The 16,772-nt window shown below is 36.8% G+C and overlaps 1 protein-coding gene across 2 annotated transcripts in view; it reads left to right on the forward strand.

Moving 5' to 3' along the window:
* LOC106092771 (ecto-NOX disulfide-thiol exchanger 2) overlaps positions 1 to 16,772 on the forward strand; it is a 52,331-nt gene that overhangs the window by 31,821 nt on the left and 3,738 nt on the right. For both annotated transcript variants that reach the window (XM_059370769.1, XM_059370768.1), the window contains exon 5: positions 14,920 to 15,033. In XM_059370769.1, the coding sequence (XP_059226752.1) occupies positions 14,920 to 15,033 (114 nt within the window). The remainder of the gene's footprint in view (positions 1 to 14,919; positions 15,034 to 16,772) is intronic.

The following is a 16,772-nucleotide window of genomic DNA, read 5'->3' on the forward strand; positions in this document are numbered from 1 at the left end:
GCAGCTATATCAAAACATGACGATCAAAAATATATACAGTATTGGCCAAAACCTTGGCAACCCTCAGGACATTTTTTCAAAAAATATATATTGAAATCACTATCTTGTTGCGAATCCTTTATTCTGGATGACAAATGCATATCCTTTAGGAATGAAAGATATTAAATTATTAATTATACCAGGTGATTTTGCTTTTCAGTCTATTTTTCCGACATCAAATAAATCTTCTATGGTTTTGCTATTTTTTCGTTTGATTTTCCCATTTTCCAACGGTTCCATAAACCACACCAAACTGTGACTTTTTCTGGATGCATTGGTAGCTCTTGCAATGCTTCTGGCTGGTCTTCACTCCAAAATCGACAATTTTGCTTATTTACATACCCATTTAGCCAAAAATTACCTCTGACTATAAAAAGAACGAAGCGCGCGATGAATTTTCTTAAAAGAACACGTATTTTTATAATAAAATTCAATAAATTGCAAGCCTTGTTGGTTTGTAAGACGATTCATGGTTAAATTGTAGACCAAACTGAAGATGTTTGACAGTGACACAAAACACGAAACGTGCGTTAGCTGTTTAAACCAGTGTTGCCAAATAGATGCTTCACAACCATCCTAACTAGAGTAGGTTGTAAAGCACACATACTCTAGTTGGGATGGTTGTAAAGCACCATAATCTATTTGACATCTTCTGCTGATGATATTTCTTGGTCGAAATTGAAATCGCGATACGGGAAACCAGTCAAATGCATTTAGCAACAACTCACTTTTGCTGACTTTTAAATGTTTTTTGCTAAAAAAGCGCAAACAGGCAAGAATTACCCTTTTTGACAATGGCATATCTCAAAAGGAGGTTGTAATGAATTTCCTCAAAAGACTCCATATCACAAGGGGGAGGTATGTAGGCTACATCGAACAAAATGTTTGTATTACCGGAGCAAAATTCTAAAAAAGAACGACATACATTTGCCTAAAACCATGGATTTAAATACGACCTTAAACATCACATTTTTCGACACATGGCCAACATCAGCGTCTGTTCCGAGGTTAGGGCCGGCTGGCGGCGAGCGTCGGATCTTCGAGCAAGCGGCTCGCCACAAAGAGGGATACGTGTGCAATCCCACAAAACCCATGCGGTTCGGGCGCTGGGCCAGTAACCCGCCCCCGGAATATTGAGAACTACTATGAGAAATAAAGGAATAGTAAAAACGGACCCCCCAACGTCGACGACCCACGCAAACGAAAAAAGGACCATGATTTGCGGATCTGCACCGGGAATGTCCGCACACTTTATAGAGAAGGTGCAGTATACTCGCTGGCGGATGTATTGGAGAAGTACAAGGCAGATATTACCGCCTTAAAGGAAGTGCGATGGACTGGGAATGGCGTCACTACAACATCAAACGGTGACGAACTATACTATAGCTGCCTGACATGAGATATGAATTTGGCTGTGGATTTGTGGTTAGTCGGAGACTGAAACACCTTGTCTCCAGCTTTACTCCGGTGGATGAGAGGCTAGCCACGATCCGCATAAAAGCCAAAATCTTCAACATCAGCCTTATTTGTGCACATGCCCCGACGCACAGTGGGCCAAATGGCAAAAAAATTGGAAATAAGTCTACAACTTTTTATCTGTTGATTTTAGCCATACAAAATGTTCTAGACATTTGTAGAGGAGGACATAGGCTTTCAGAAAAGTGCTGTTGTTGGTCCATATCTTTAATACAGGGTGAGCTACAGGGTGTCAAAGTTGACCACTTTTGACTTCTCCAAGCTTCTGGGGGCCATAACTTTTGATCTACTCAACCGATTTACATGATTTAGGACTCTAGAGAAAGAGCTTGACAAGATCTAAAAAACTTATGCATAAAGTACCATGCCATCGTGTACTGTTAAGGAGTTATGAATTGTTTAATTTTAAAATATGAAAATTTGGCCTTGGTTTTTTTCAGTGTTTTTTAAATAACTCCGTCAATTTTAAAGCTATAAACTTCATACTTCACACAAATTATGCCAGCATATGTGTGCATAAAATACAAAAGGAATCACGTGAATATCTTTGGCGGTTTAAAAATGGCATCGTTTTCAATATGAAAAAATTTTTTTTTGTCAAAAAATTGCAAAATTTTTCAAAAAAGATACTCCCATTTCCTTTAAGTTTTCGCAAACTTTGGCCGTCAAAGCATTATCATTTCTTTCCATTTTCACAAAGTCGAGGTATTAAGAAAAGTTTTAAGTGCTAATTTGGCTAATTTCGATATCAAACAACACCGTTATCTTAAGACCAAAATGGCCAATTTTTTTACTAAACTTCAAAAGTTTCTCACTGGAAAAAAAGTTCCACGGGGATTTTTTCGCTTTTTTGAACTTAAATGAAAGCTTAAAATGTTCCCAACATTTTAAGGTATGTCTCGCCATATCCTAGCCATAAATGAGATCGTAGCGATCAAAATACTGAAAAAAGTCAATTTTCAAGTAGTGCTATATTCATTGCTAAAAAACAAGTATTACGTCACATTTTATTGCAAAGATGTTAAATAAACTTTTATTTGGTAACACTTCTTCTACAAAACACAAAAAGAATCATGGAAATATCTCTATTCTATTCCATTTTATGGAACCGGCAATAAAAAAGTCAATTTTTCAAAAAAGTCGAATTTCCCAAATTTTGTTTTTGTTGTCCTAATTGCACATGACACACTATAGCCATATTTACGCAACATACCTTATCGTAAAGGAAATTTTCATACCTTTCCAACAATGTATAAAACATTTCTCAACTCGGATTCTATCTACTCTAAAATTCATTTACACTTCATTAAACTCTATATAAAAATGTCTATTTGTGAAATGGAACCTTATATGGGGCCTACACTAAAACATTGATAGATTTGCCCAGGGTTTACAATACAAATGTGTTAGAATAAAAAAAGGTCTCCTGCCAAAGTTTAAAAAAATTGGAATAAAAATATGTGTTTTAGAGCGAAAACACTTCGCATCGGCGTGCGTTTATATGTATATTAGCTACTCCCAAAATAAAAAAGCATTTTAGTTTTGTATTATTTGATTTTATTCTCTACCAAATAATCTAAGGTATCAAAATTTAAAAGCTCTTTAATTTGAATGGCATCGGGATCGTCCTTATCTATATCGTCACATATTTTTGGTAGCCATTTAGTTCTGATGCTGTATAGTACCGGATCAGACGATAACAATAAATATTGAAGTAAATCATAATTTTGGTTAAATTTGGTGCTCTTTCGGGTATTGAAAAGCCGGAACTGTTTAACATCTCTATTACGGGATTCCTGAGCTTCTTCTGTAAGTTCTCCTAACGGAAGTATGTTGTATTCCACAATTTCCTTGCCATGATGTAAGACTTTATGTACTGTCGGTGTTAAAGCTTTCCACGAATATAAATCAGATAAAATGTTTTTTGTGTCATTACTATAAGCTTCAAATTTGGTTGAATTTATCATCTTTTTGCTATTGATTACAGCCAAAATCACTTTGAATCGTCTTAGCAAGTGTTCATCAAGACCGGTTATTTTAGATGTCGATACGGGGTCCTCAAAAAACCGCCTTGCCGAGTTGCCATCATTTGTGCTTCCGTATCCGTAAAGAGGTTTATCTATTATAAGTCCCTTTTGTTTAAACTCCAACTGGATTCGATTCTTCTCTTCCTGCCTCATTTTGTGAAGATCTTGGTTGTTTCTAGCAGAGACATCGCGGTTTCCAGGGCTAGTCCGATATTTAAGGTCATACGATAAATGCAAACAATACTCCATGAATCGAATTCTACAGTGCAGGGGCGAAATACCGAAATTGAGCGCATTTTCGTTTACTAAATTTTCATCAGACTTGTCCTCGAATTGCCCATTCTTCTTGCCACAAATATTGCATCTCCAATTGGACATAACGCCAGTTAATGCGTTTGCCACCTTTCCATCGATCATAGTGAGTTGTAGTTGAAACGAAACTTTTATATTTCTTCCCAATTGGTTTATAACAATCATGGGTAATGCAGCAATTTCTTCCTTTATTTCGTTCACCAAAGATCGTGTTGTGTTCCGGTCTTCCTTTGTATACTCAAACCGAATTGGGCGACATAAATATTTTGACCCAGGTGTTCTATTTATCCATATATCTTGAAATGCATTTTCTTTCGATGATGAAGATTGGTCCTTGTACAATCTCATTCTCAATGGTACTAATGATGCCATGAAAATTGATGCGAAGTTGGTATCTATTTCTGTTTGTTGCTTATATTCGGAAAATCCAGATGATCCATCACAACCCCATTTGCTGATCAAAACCACTTCGGAATTATTACATGTGTTCAACTGTTCTTCAGTAAAATTAGAAATAATTCTAACAGCTGTATTTTCAACAAGATCAGCAAGTTTCACTCTTGCTTTTAATTCGTCCACGTATATATTTGATGGCACCATTTTCGTCCTGGTGTTGTACAATTTATGTTTTGAGGGTAAACAACCCCATCCTTTTTCACGAAGAGCCTTCCTCATTGTTGAGTATTTGTTTCTTGAGAGGCCTAGGTTCAAAATCAGGGCCAGTGCATCTTCCTCCGTGAATTCTGTAGTCGATTTTGGAGTTGGAATACTTTCTACCATTCTCTTTACCCTTTTCGGAGATGCTAATGGTAAAACATCGACAATTCGTCCAACATTTTTTGGTTGTGTTTTTAACAATGCTGTTTTGAACGTATCTTTTATTAAATTTGGCGGATGTGCCGCCAATAGTTCCTCTTGTTTTTTCTTTTTGGTTTTCTCCGTAACTTCGTCGTATGCTTTGCTAGGCCGGCCGGGAATCAGCGGTTTAATTTCAATAAGTAGATCCGATTTCAGCCACTTCTCATACATTTTGAAAAACTTGATTTTTGCGAATGAACATTCTGGCAACCTTCTCTCAAATGATTTGTAGAATTTTTCAAGTTTGTCTAAAGCGTCTTTATTTAGCCTTATTCCATATATGTGGTCCAAAGTGTAAACAAGTTCCTTAAATGACTCCGTGTATGATTTGGAATCATTTTTGATGTCCCATACAATTTTCGAAAGAGTGGAATACTTCAGTATGACTTCCATAACTTATAAATGTCCTTTACGCCTCTACAAAATATAATGAAGAAAATTTGGATTTTGTTCAAATATTTATGCAATATATTCACAATTAATGACCCATTTCAGGTATCAGACGCAATCGTAAAAAGGGGTCCAAAGTGCCTCTTTTTACTTACTCTTCTATAATTATTTACCTGGACTCGAATTTGGTTAAAAAAAATGACAATGAATTTTTTATGGGTAGGTTTTTTCACATTCATTGATACGGTGGATTTCCTGGGAATTCGACATAGCGAAACAGGTAACATTTGTCTGCATCAAATCTTAACACAAATATATATATATATGCAGGTATATTTCTAGGTTACTTTTTATTCAAAAATCATCAGCTTACATTAAAAATAGATGTAGGTACTATACAAACGCACGCCGATGCGAAGTGTTTTCGCTCTAAAACACATATTTTTATTCCAATTTTTTTAAACTTTGGCAGGAGACCTTTTTTTATTCTAACACATTTGTATTGTAAACCCTGGGCAAATCTATCAATGTTTTAGTGTAGGCCCCATATAAGGTTCCATTTCACAAATAGACATTTTTATATAGAGTTTAATGAAGTGTAAATGAATTTTAGAGTAGATAGAATCCGAGTTGAGAAATGTTTTATACATTGTTGGAAAGGTATGAAAATTTCCTTTACGATAAGGTATGTTGCGTAAATATGGCTATAGTGTGTCATGTGCAATTAGGACAACAAAAACAAAATTTGGGAAATTCGACTTTTTTGAAAAATTGACTTTTTTATTGCCGGTTCCATAAAATGGAATAGAATAGAGATATTTCCATGATTCTTTTTGTGTTTTGTAGAAGAAGTGTTACCAAATAAAAGTTTATTTAACATCTTTGCAATAAAATGTGACGTAATACTTGTTTTTTAGCAATGAATATAGCACTACTTGAAAATTGACTTTTTTCAGTATTTTGATCGCTACGATCTCATTTATGGCTAGGATATGGCGAGACATACCTTAAAATGTTGGGAACATTTTAAGCTTTCATTTAAGTTCAAAAAAAGCGAAAAAATCCCCGTGGAACTTTTTTTCCAGTGAGAAACTTTTGAAGTTTAGTAAAAAAATTGGCCATTTTGGTCTTAAGATAACGGTGTTGTTTGATATCGAAATTAGCCAAATTAGCACTTAAAACTTTTCTTAATACCTCGACTTTGTGAAAATGGAAAGAAATGATAATGCTTTGACGGCCAAAGTTTGCGAAAACTTAAAGGAAATGGGAGTATCTTTTTTGAAAAATTTTGCAATTTTTTGACAAAAAAATTTTTTTTCATATTGAAAACGATGCCATTTTTAAACCGCCAAAGATATTCACGTGATTCCTTTTGTATTTTATGCACACATATGCTGGCATAATTTGTGTGAAGTATGAAGTTTATAGCTTTAAAATTGACGGAGTTATTTAAAAAACACTGAAAAAAACCAAGGCCAAATTTTCATATTTTAAAATTAAACAATTCATAACTCCTTAACAGTACACGATGGCATGGTACTTTATGCATAAGTTTTTTAGATCTTGTCAAGCTCTTTCTCTAGAGTCCTAAATCATGTAAATCGGTTGAGTAGATCAAAAGTTATGGCCCCCAGAAGCTTGGAGAAGTCAAAAGTGGTCAACTTTGACACCCTGTAGCTCACCCTGTATTAAAGATATGGACCAACAACAGCACTTTTCTGAAAGCCTATGTCCTCCTCTACAAATGTCTAGAACATTTTGTATGGCTAAAATCAACAGATAAAAAGTTGTAGACTTATTTCCAATTTTTTTTGCCATTTGGCCCACTGTGCGACGGAAGACAAATACGAGCAGACCAAGGAAATTTTTTACGAGGCCCTAGAGAGAGAATATGACCGCTGCCCCGCCCATGATATTAAAATCGTTTTGGGTGATTTAAATGCGAAAATAGGGAAGGAAGACATTTTTAGTCCAACAGTCGGAAAGTTTAGACTCCACGAGATAACGTCCACTAATGGGTTGAGGCTGATAGATTTCGCCGCTGCAAAAAACATGGTAGTTAGTAGCACCAGATTTCAACATAAAAATATTCACAAAGCCACATGGCTGTCACCCGATCAAAACATGAGAAACCAAATTGATTACATTGTGATAGATTGAAGGCATTCATCCAGCGTGTTAGATGTACGATCGATCCTTGGAGCGAATATAGATTCGGATCATTACCTGGTTGCAGCAAAGGTTCGCACCCGTTTGAACATGGCGAGGAAAGTACGATCTGACACTGCACGAAAGCTGGACATTGAAAAGCTGCAAACACAACAAATGGCAGCGGCATACTCCACTCGACTGACCCAACTGCTTGATGAAAGCACTCCTTGTTCCGATGATATAATGGCGCAGTGGCAAACTATTGCCCACTCCATGGAAAATGCCGCGAAATCCATACTTGGGCATCGGAAGCTTCCTCCAAAAAAACCCATGGTACGATCAAGAGTGTCGAGATGCTACTGAAACCAAGAATGCGGCATATAGAGCAACCCGCTAATCAGTAGCAACGCGCCAGATGGAGGAGAGGTATCGGGAGAAAAGGAGAGAGGAGAAACGTCTATTCCGCAGAAAGAAAAAGGAAATGGAAACACGTGAGTGTGAGCGAATTGCGATGTACAGGAGTCAGAATGAAGTCCGGAAATTCTACCAAAGAATTAAACACCAAACCGATGGCTTTGGTGCAGGCACATCCTCCTGCAGAGACAAAGAAGGAAATCTGGTAACTGACACAGATGAAAGAACATATTACCCAACTGCTAATGTCCGATGTTGGCGGCAAAGAGGATACCGCTGAACAAATCCCTGATGATGGTATAGAATGTTTACCTCCTAGTCAGAATGAGGTCCAAGTAGTAGTAACCCGACTAAAGAACAACAAGGCAGCAGGAGCCGACGGTTACCCGCTGAACTATTTAAGACCGGAGGCGACACGCTGGTAAGACGTATGCATCAGCTTATCTTCGCAATCTGGCTAGAAGAACGTATATCAGATGATTGGAATCTCAGCATACTATGTCCCGTACACAAGAAAGGAGACAAGACGGAATGGGCCAACTACAGAGGAATAAGTCTCCTCCCCATCGCATACAAGATACTCTCGAGCGTACTGTGTGAAAGATTAAAACCTAAAGTCAATGAGATAATTGGGCCCTATCAATGCGGTTTTAGACCTGGTAAATCCTCCCTGGACCAGATATTCACACTGCGCCAAATCCTGGAAAAGATCCGAGAAGGACAAATCAACACCTACCATCTCTTTGTTGACTACAAAGCCGCCTTCGATACTCCTTTACGTTCAAAGGTATTTCAAGCCATGTCTGAGTTTAGTATCCCTGCAAAATTAATAAGACTCTGCAGGATGACACTTGCTGATACGCGTTTCTCAGTAAGAATAGGAAAGAATCTCTCCGAACCATTTAATACCGAACGAGGTTTCAGATGAGGAGACAGCCTAGCCTGTGATCTCTTTAATATCCTGCTGGAGAAGATTATACGAGATGCATATGTGAATAGGTATGGCACACTAATCACAAGAGAACACATGCTACTAGCCTATGCCGACGACATCGATATCATAGGTCGGTCACCGGAAGTAGTAACTGCAGCCTTTGAAAAATCGAAAGAGAGTTAGTGAAAATGGGTCTGGCAGTAAATGGACATAAGACGAAATGGATGGTTTCAACTCCCAAAAAGCCTTGCACAACCGAGCAGATAAAGAAAATGGAGAAAGTTGGGAACCACAACTTTGAGACAGTCAGTAACTTTATCTACGTCGGCACCGCCGTAATCGAAACGAATGATACCAGTTTTGAGATAAAGCGAAGAATAATTTTGGCTAACAGATTAGTCTAACTAAGTATGCAGTTTAGAAACAAGGCCACCTCTCGACAGACGAAGACTACACTTTACAATATACTGATACTACCCGTGCTGTTATATGGTTCTGAAGCATGGGTACTTGTGAAAGCAGATGAGGCAGTGCTTGGAGTATTTGAGAGAAAGATTCTTCGTAAAATATATGGACCAGTTTGCGTTAACGGAGAATATAGGCGACGTATGAACTACAAGCTGTATAACGACGATAGCATAAAACGCATCAAAATACAACGGCTGCGTTGGCTAGGTCATGTTGTCAGAATGGATGAAGAAGCTCCAGCAAAGAAGTCTTTTGAAGGCAAACACGGTGGTACACGCAAACCGGGAAGACCAAAAGCCCGATGGAAAGATCAAGTTGTGGGAGACACCTCGAAACTTGGTGTCAGAGATTTTAGAATGAGCGCAGAAGATCGAGGCTCTTGAAACGGTATTCTAAGTTCGGCTAGTGGAACAAATATTCTGTCATAGCCAAATAAAGTAAAGTACATACGTACCACAAAATTTTGTTAAAGGAGTTCCTGGAAGCTTTTCTGGGAACAGGTCGTTAGCGTTAATGACGCCGGCCAGATCAAAAAGTTTCTCTCAAAAATCCATGTCCAAACTGAAACGTTAGTAGGGCAGAGACATGTTGAGGCTTTTGATGAAAACGCATTTTCCACAGGATACGACGGGACTTTATTGATTTCTGTTCAGCCTGGTTATTCTAATAAAGTCATCCAATTTCTTATTGAGGCTGGAATCTCATTAATAACACCACTGCTTGTATTATTTTTTTTTCTAGGTTAGGTTTGCACGTAAGGCATATAAACAAACAAGATTTCACTGTCTTCAACATTTGCAAGTCTCTTTCCTTGTTATTTGACACTGGAACCGTGTATCCAATTGGAGCAGACTCTACATTGGACATTGCCTTGTGATTTGGCAATCGAGACTTCACAGATACCACATTTGACACTTTATGTAACCGGATATTGGCAGCAACAAAAACAACAGCAGTCATAATGTTTTAACAACAGCAATTTACCAAAAGCAACAAGTAAAACTTCATTAAGTTCGGCCTGGCCGAACTTTGGATACCCACCACCTCGGTAATATTTGTAAACCTTCTTTCGTCACAATCCGGTGAAAATTGGATAACTTATGCACGCAATTTCGGCACGAACATTGAGTGGTCTAATAGATATAAGTCACTGTTCAATTTTGTAGAACAAAATATTGGTCTTTTTGGCTTCTAAATTCAAATATAAACCGATCGGAACCATATAGGACACTGCGTCAAATTTCAACGACATCGGATAATATATTCACTTTTTGTAGGGCCAAAATTCTAAATCGACCTGGATCAAATTGAACAAGGATATAATAACCATACTATTTTATAATATTTCCCGTACTATATCCTAATAATTAATAGGGTCTGGTCTCGATCATATTTTATTCATGTTGCGAGAACTCATATACATGTAAAATTTTCAGACAATAAATCTGTTTTTAATGGGCTTCAGACCCTTTATCGGCAGATCGGTCTATATGATAGCTACATCAATATAGTCTGATCTGACCCATATTTGGGTCGAATGTCGGGAGGCTTAAACGAACTCACTATTTCAAATTTCAAGAAATCGAGTAATAAATAAATATATATATATATATATATATATATATATATATATATATATATATATATATATATATATATATATATATATATATATATATATATATATATATATATATGCAAGCGCATTTATTGATCAAACCTACCAACAGTTTGCACAAGGCTTTCCTCGATGACTTCCACAATATTTATGAAGTTTTGCACAATTTAGTTCATATTTCGATATACCTCCCATATATATCGTCAGATTGTGCCAAAATTTCAATTATGTTGTCATTTGTCAACCATAGTTATTACAGTTCGAACATTTTTGCTGTGCTCGAAATTTGATATGGATTGTTTAAAAACCCATCTGTAAACATCCGCCGAGGTCCATCAAAATTGGTTCAGAATTATATATAGCTCCCACTTTGTACTTATAGCATAGGTGTAGGGTATTATACAGCCGGCACCGCCCGACTTTTGGCTTTCCTTACTGGTTTAATTATAACATTTGTGTGTAGAAAAAACATTGAATTTACTTAAATGTGACTACTATGTCCTTTAGTTTTAGTTTGTTTTCTGTTTTCAATAACAATTGTTCATGGGTTTATTGAAATGTATTTCAATTGGTTCTTCGTCTAGTCAGATGTTTATCGTAACTCGAAAGGAAATCTTTTCATGGGAACAAATGTTTCTTTATTTAACAAGGTCCAAATGAAGTTTTGTAAAAGACACAATTAACGATAATGAGGGGGGTAATTACTAATACTTCTTTAACAAAACATACCTCTTAGGCAGTGATGGAAAGAGTCAGTACTTTTTTCAGTACATTTTCCACCCGAAGAGTACCGTAGTACCCTGGCAACCGATTTAGTACCGGATGTTTTCGAGCATTTATGTTTTACTGACAAGTAGTTCTTAATTTAGAAAACGCATCACGCTAAAAAAGCGATATTCGCTTGTTCGCCCGAATTTGTTTACCTGTCCTATGCAGGTCGTTTGCGATTTTAATGGGGCAATAGCAATTCTTATTTAGATAAAAAAAAATCCTTATGCACAAGTCGCCTTATATGTCTTATTGATCTTCTAGAAGGCTTGGGTAGAGGGGAGCCCTCCCGAAATTTGACACCCAATTTCTACATGAGAATCGCGTTTCGCTGAATTCTTTTCATTTCGGTCCCATATTGTACCTATTGGTCTATATTGCGGTTTGTAGGGTTTTGGGTTGGGGGGTTCCTCTAGGCACTTGACTCAAAATTTGAATATAGGAATATCGAAAATCTGTTCACCCATAGCTGATGTATATTTCGCAAAAGATGGGGACCTTTCGTCTTCGGTTAGGGTTATATATAAGGGGCTGTGGTACAATTTAATCAGTAATCGGTAAGGCAGTATTTTTCCAGGGAGAACTTTTCGATATGTACACTCGAATATTTTTGAAATTTTTATGAGAAACGAAAAGCACTCCTTGGGTCGAAAAAGTGCCTTTTTTGTACTATTTAAATTTTTGCATTTTCCATCCCTGCTCTTAGGTGAATATCTCAAAATCGATTCAAGTGTTGATGACATGGTGAAAACCTTTTAAGATCAGTGCATTGCCAACATGCAACAGACATAAATGCCAAAAGTAGAATTGAAATGTTGCCTTCCATTTAAGCTTTGCTTGTGAAACTGTCATAAAGCATCGAATTAATCCTTTCAAAATTTAAACCACTGATCCTTTGGAAAAAACTAGCCTCTGTTAATTGGAAATTATTAAAAATGCGTCATCATTGAAAATCATCTTCAATATTTTTTATATGATAAGCCTTCATCATGTAATCAATTTAAATATTTGACATCTGTTTCATATTTTCATTATTTTTATAATGTCTGTCACATGCTGCTTTATCCATGAATCGATTCACCTTTTCACCTATTTTCTGCCGCTCTATATCAACTTAATTTCTCATAAACACTCCATTTTCATATTTTCAAGCTACTGCAAAGTAAATTAATAATAAACCAGTAAAAACGTCTTAAGTTCGGCCGTGACGAACTTTGGATACCCACCACCATAGATATATAAATCATTCTATTTTATAATAACTACACACTATATCCTTAGCAATATCTAAATAAGGGCTGCTTTGGATCATATTTGATTCAGGTCCCGAAAACTTGTATACCAGTCACAGTTTCAGCGTTTTTTATTTGATTGGTAGATCGGTCTATATGGCAGCTATATCTAAATAAAGTCTGTTTTAGATCATTGTCTGGTCGGATTTCGGGAGGCTTCATACAAGTCACTGTGTGAAATTCCAGCGAAATCAGATAATAAATGCGTCTTTTACGGGATTTATGCACTATGTCGGCAGATGGCTCTATATGGCAGCTATATCTAACTATTGTCCGATCAGATCATATTTAGATCGGATGTCGGGAGACTTAAAACAACTCACTATTTCAAATTTCACCTAAATCGGGTAATAAATAAAGGCTGCAAACGCAAGCAAAATACAAATTTGCCCATGAACATTCCATTAAGAAACTGGGGCAAACTTCTCACTTTTTCTCCTTTTTTGTCGGCTACAAACCCTTAATCGGCAGATTTTTTTTTGGGTCCTAAGGCTTAAAATAACTCACTTTTTCATATTTTAGCGAAATCGGAAAATAAATAAAGCTTTTTTGGTCTCTATACCATTAATCGGCACATCGGTCTATATGGCAGCTATATCTAAATATAGCCCGATCTGAACTATATTTGGTTCGGGTGTCGGAAGGCTTAAAACAATTCACTGATTCAAATTTCAGCGAAATCGGGAAATAAAGCGTTTTTGAGCTTCAGACCCTTAATCGGCACATTGGTCTACCTGGCAGCTATATGTAAAAATAATCCGATCTGAATCATATTTGAGTCGGATGACGGGAGGCTTAAAACAACTCACTGCTGCAAATTTCAGCCAAATCAGATAATAAATGCAATTTTTATGGGCTTCAGACTCTTAATCGGCACATCGGTCTATATGGCAGCTATATATAAATATTGCACGATCTGAACCAAATTTGGGTCGGTTGTCGGGAGGCTTAAAACAATCAATGTTTCAAATTTCAGCGAAATCGGGTAATAAGTAAAGCTTTTATGGGCTACACACCCTTAATCGGCAGATCTGTCTACCTAGCAAAAAACTGCAAACTTGCCCATGAACATTCAGTTAAAGAACTGGGGTCCGATTCAATTTTAAGCTCAATGATAAGGGACCTCCTTTTTATTATACAAATATAAATATTTTATAATGTTTTAAATTTCAGCGAAATCGGATAATAAATGCAGTTTTTATGGGCTTCACACCCTGAATCGGCAGAGCTGTCTACCTGGCAGCTATATCTAAATATAGTCCAAACTGAACCATATTTGGGTCGGATTTGGGAGGCGTAAAACAACTTAATGTTTTAAATTTCAGCAAAATCGGATAATAAATGCAGTTTTTATGGGCTTCAGACCCTTATTCGGCAGATCGATCTATATGGCAGCTATATCCAAATAAGGTACGATTTGGCCCGTTCTTAAACTGCATGCAGCAAAAAGACGACGTAGGCTGTAGCGTGATTACAACAGACGGATGGACAGACACACGGACATCGTTAAATCGCCTTGGAATTTTACGATATATATACTTTGTAGGGTCGGAAGTCGATATTTCGATGTGTTGCAAACGGAATGACTAAATGAATATACCCCCTTTCCTACGGTGATGGGTATAAACAATGATACCATAATACATTTTCATTTACATTTTTAAATGTTTGAACCACGAAAAATTCCCTTACATTAACGAATTGCTTTAACTAAATCGATTTGAAGAAAAGATCCAACAAAACTTTTGTTCCCTCGGTTGGTAAAAACAAAAACCTTTTTTTTTAATATTAAATATTTTTTTTTTTCTGAAAACAAAAATTTTTTTCTGTAACAAAATTGTTAAGGCATCATTTTTGGCCATCAAAAAAATGCAAAAAAAATTAAATCAAATTTGTTACTCCTTTAACAAATAAGCATCCCAAAAGGTAAGTAACGGCTACATCCTTAACTGAAAAGGCAGTAAAGGTATACATACAACCATATAAATGCAGTAAATTTGAAAAGGTTTTTCCTTAAGAAATTGCAATATACATAAATTATTTTTAACGTTTTTCTTTTCATTTGTAAGAATCGTTACGTTTCTTTACCCTTATTGCAATGTTCCAATGATGATTATTAAACAAGTTTATATTTTATTTCTTCTCGAAAAAAATGATGTGGCGAATTTTTAGGAATTGCGCTCAATACAAATCGATGATGATGAAATGGAAATGTCCGATGAGGATCGTGATTATCAGCCAACGTCTACAGCCAAGCGGCGACGTTATGACAGTGATAATCTAAAGGTAAGTAAAGTCAGTCGCATATCAAAACTCTATATGCAAAGGTATCAAGCCTAGTGACACCTTTATTAATGGGCATTCAGCGTCATAAGCGGGCATACTAACCTCTGCGCTACGGTTGCACCGAATCCGATAAGCACCCGATATAAGAAGAAAACCAACTGGACACGATTCAGAATACTACTCGGAGGAAATATATTTTGGATTGTCTAAGCACACAACACACATACGGCAGCACTTGGGGCGTTGACAAAGAAACCTTGTTGACCACATACAAAGCAATTGGCTGGTCAACCTTTCAATCCAATTTTGTCTCTGCAGTTACATTTTACGATAAAATTCTAAGAAATGTAGTTATTTATGTATTTGGCCCTCAGGGGTCGGTTTAAAAAAAATACCGTGATTCTTGCGTAAAGAATAGAATATGCACGACCGCAGATACTTACATGCCACTGATAGTTTCGCAAACCCAGGTTCGAGTCCCCCGGCTGGCAATTTTTCACTTTCTGATTTCTTCACTTTTAATACCCACCACCGTAGGATAAGGGTATATCTAGTCATTCCGTTTATAACTCCTCGAAATATTCGTCTAAGACCCATAAAGCATCTTGATCGTCTCGAAGTTCTGAATCGATCTGGCCATGTTCGTCCATCCGTCCGTCTGTCGAAATTCGCGTTCGAACGCGCTTGAGCCGCTTGCACAGATACTTAATATTGATTAAGGTCGTTAGGGATTGCAAAAGGGCCATATAGGTTCAAAATTAGATATAAAGGGTGATTTTTTTGAGGTTAGGATTTTCATGCATTAGTATTTAACAGATCACGTGGGATTTCAGACATGGTGTCAAAGAGAAAGATGCTCAGTATGCTTTGACATTTCATCATGAATAGACTTACTAACGAGCAACGCTTGCAAATCATTGAATTTTATTACCAAAATCAGTGTTCGGTTCGAAATGTGTTCAAATTTTGACAAATTTTGTTCAGCGATGAGGCTCATTTCTGGTTGAATGGCTACGTAAATAAGCAAAATTGTCGCATTTGGAGTGAAGAGCAACCAGAAGCCGTTCAAGAACTGCCCATGCATCCCGAAAAATGCACTGTTTGGTGTGGTTTGTACGCTGGTGGAATCATTGGACCGTATTTTTTCAAAGATGCTGTTGGACGCAACGTTACGGTGAATCAACACATTTCGAACCGAACACTGATTTTGGTAATAAAATTCAAAGATTTGCAAGCGTTGCTCGTTAGTAAGTCTATTCATGATGAAATGTCAAAGCATACTGAGCATCTTTCTCTTTGACACCATGTCTGAAATCCCACGTGATCTGTCAAATACTAATGCATGAAAATCCTAACCTCAAAAAAATCACCCTTTAGCTCCCATATAAACCGATCTCCCGATTTGACTTCTTGAGCCTCGGGAAGCGCCATCAACCGGTCGATGTGTAAAGTTTAAATTCTTTATCTATGATAATGCTGGTGATCAGGGCTGCAAGATTTAACTTCTTCAGTTCATAAAAGGCGTATTTTTTTAGCCCATTCGTCTAAAATTGGGTAAAGAGAGTTATAAGGGACAATTTTTATATAATGGCATAAATACAGGACTCGTGATGAAATTTGTTTCTCTTTTAAAGCCTATTTTGACCTTTATATATTTACTCCCTATATACTCCAAATCTGAAGTAATTTGGACATATGTATGTAGCTGCCATGAAAATCGATCGTTTAGACTTCTTGAG

Source organism: Stomoxys calcitrans, chromosome 1 (genome assembly GCF_963082655.1).
Source record: "Stomoxys calcitrans chromosome 1, idStoCalc2.1, whole genome shotgun sequence".
Classification (NCBI taxonomy): domain Eukaryota; kingdom Metazoa; phylum Arthropoda; class Insecta; order Diptera; family Muscidae; genus Stomoxys; species Stomoxys calcitrans.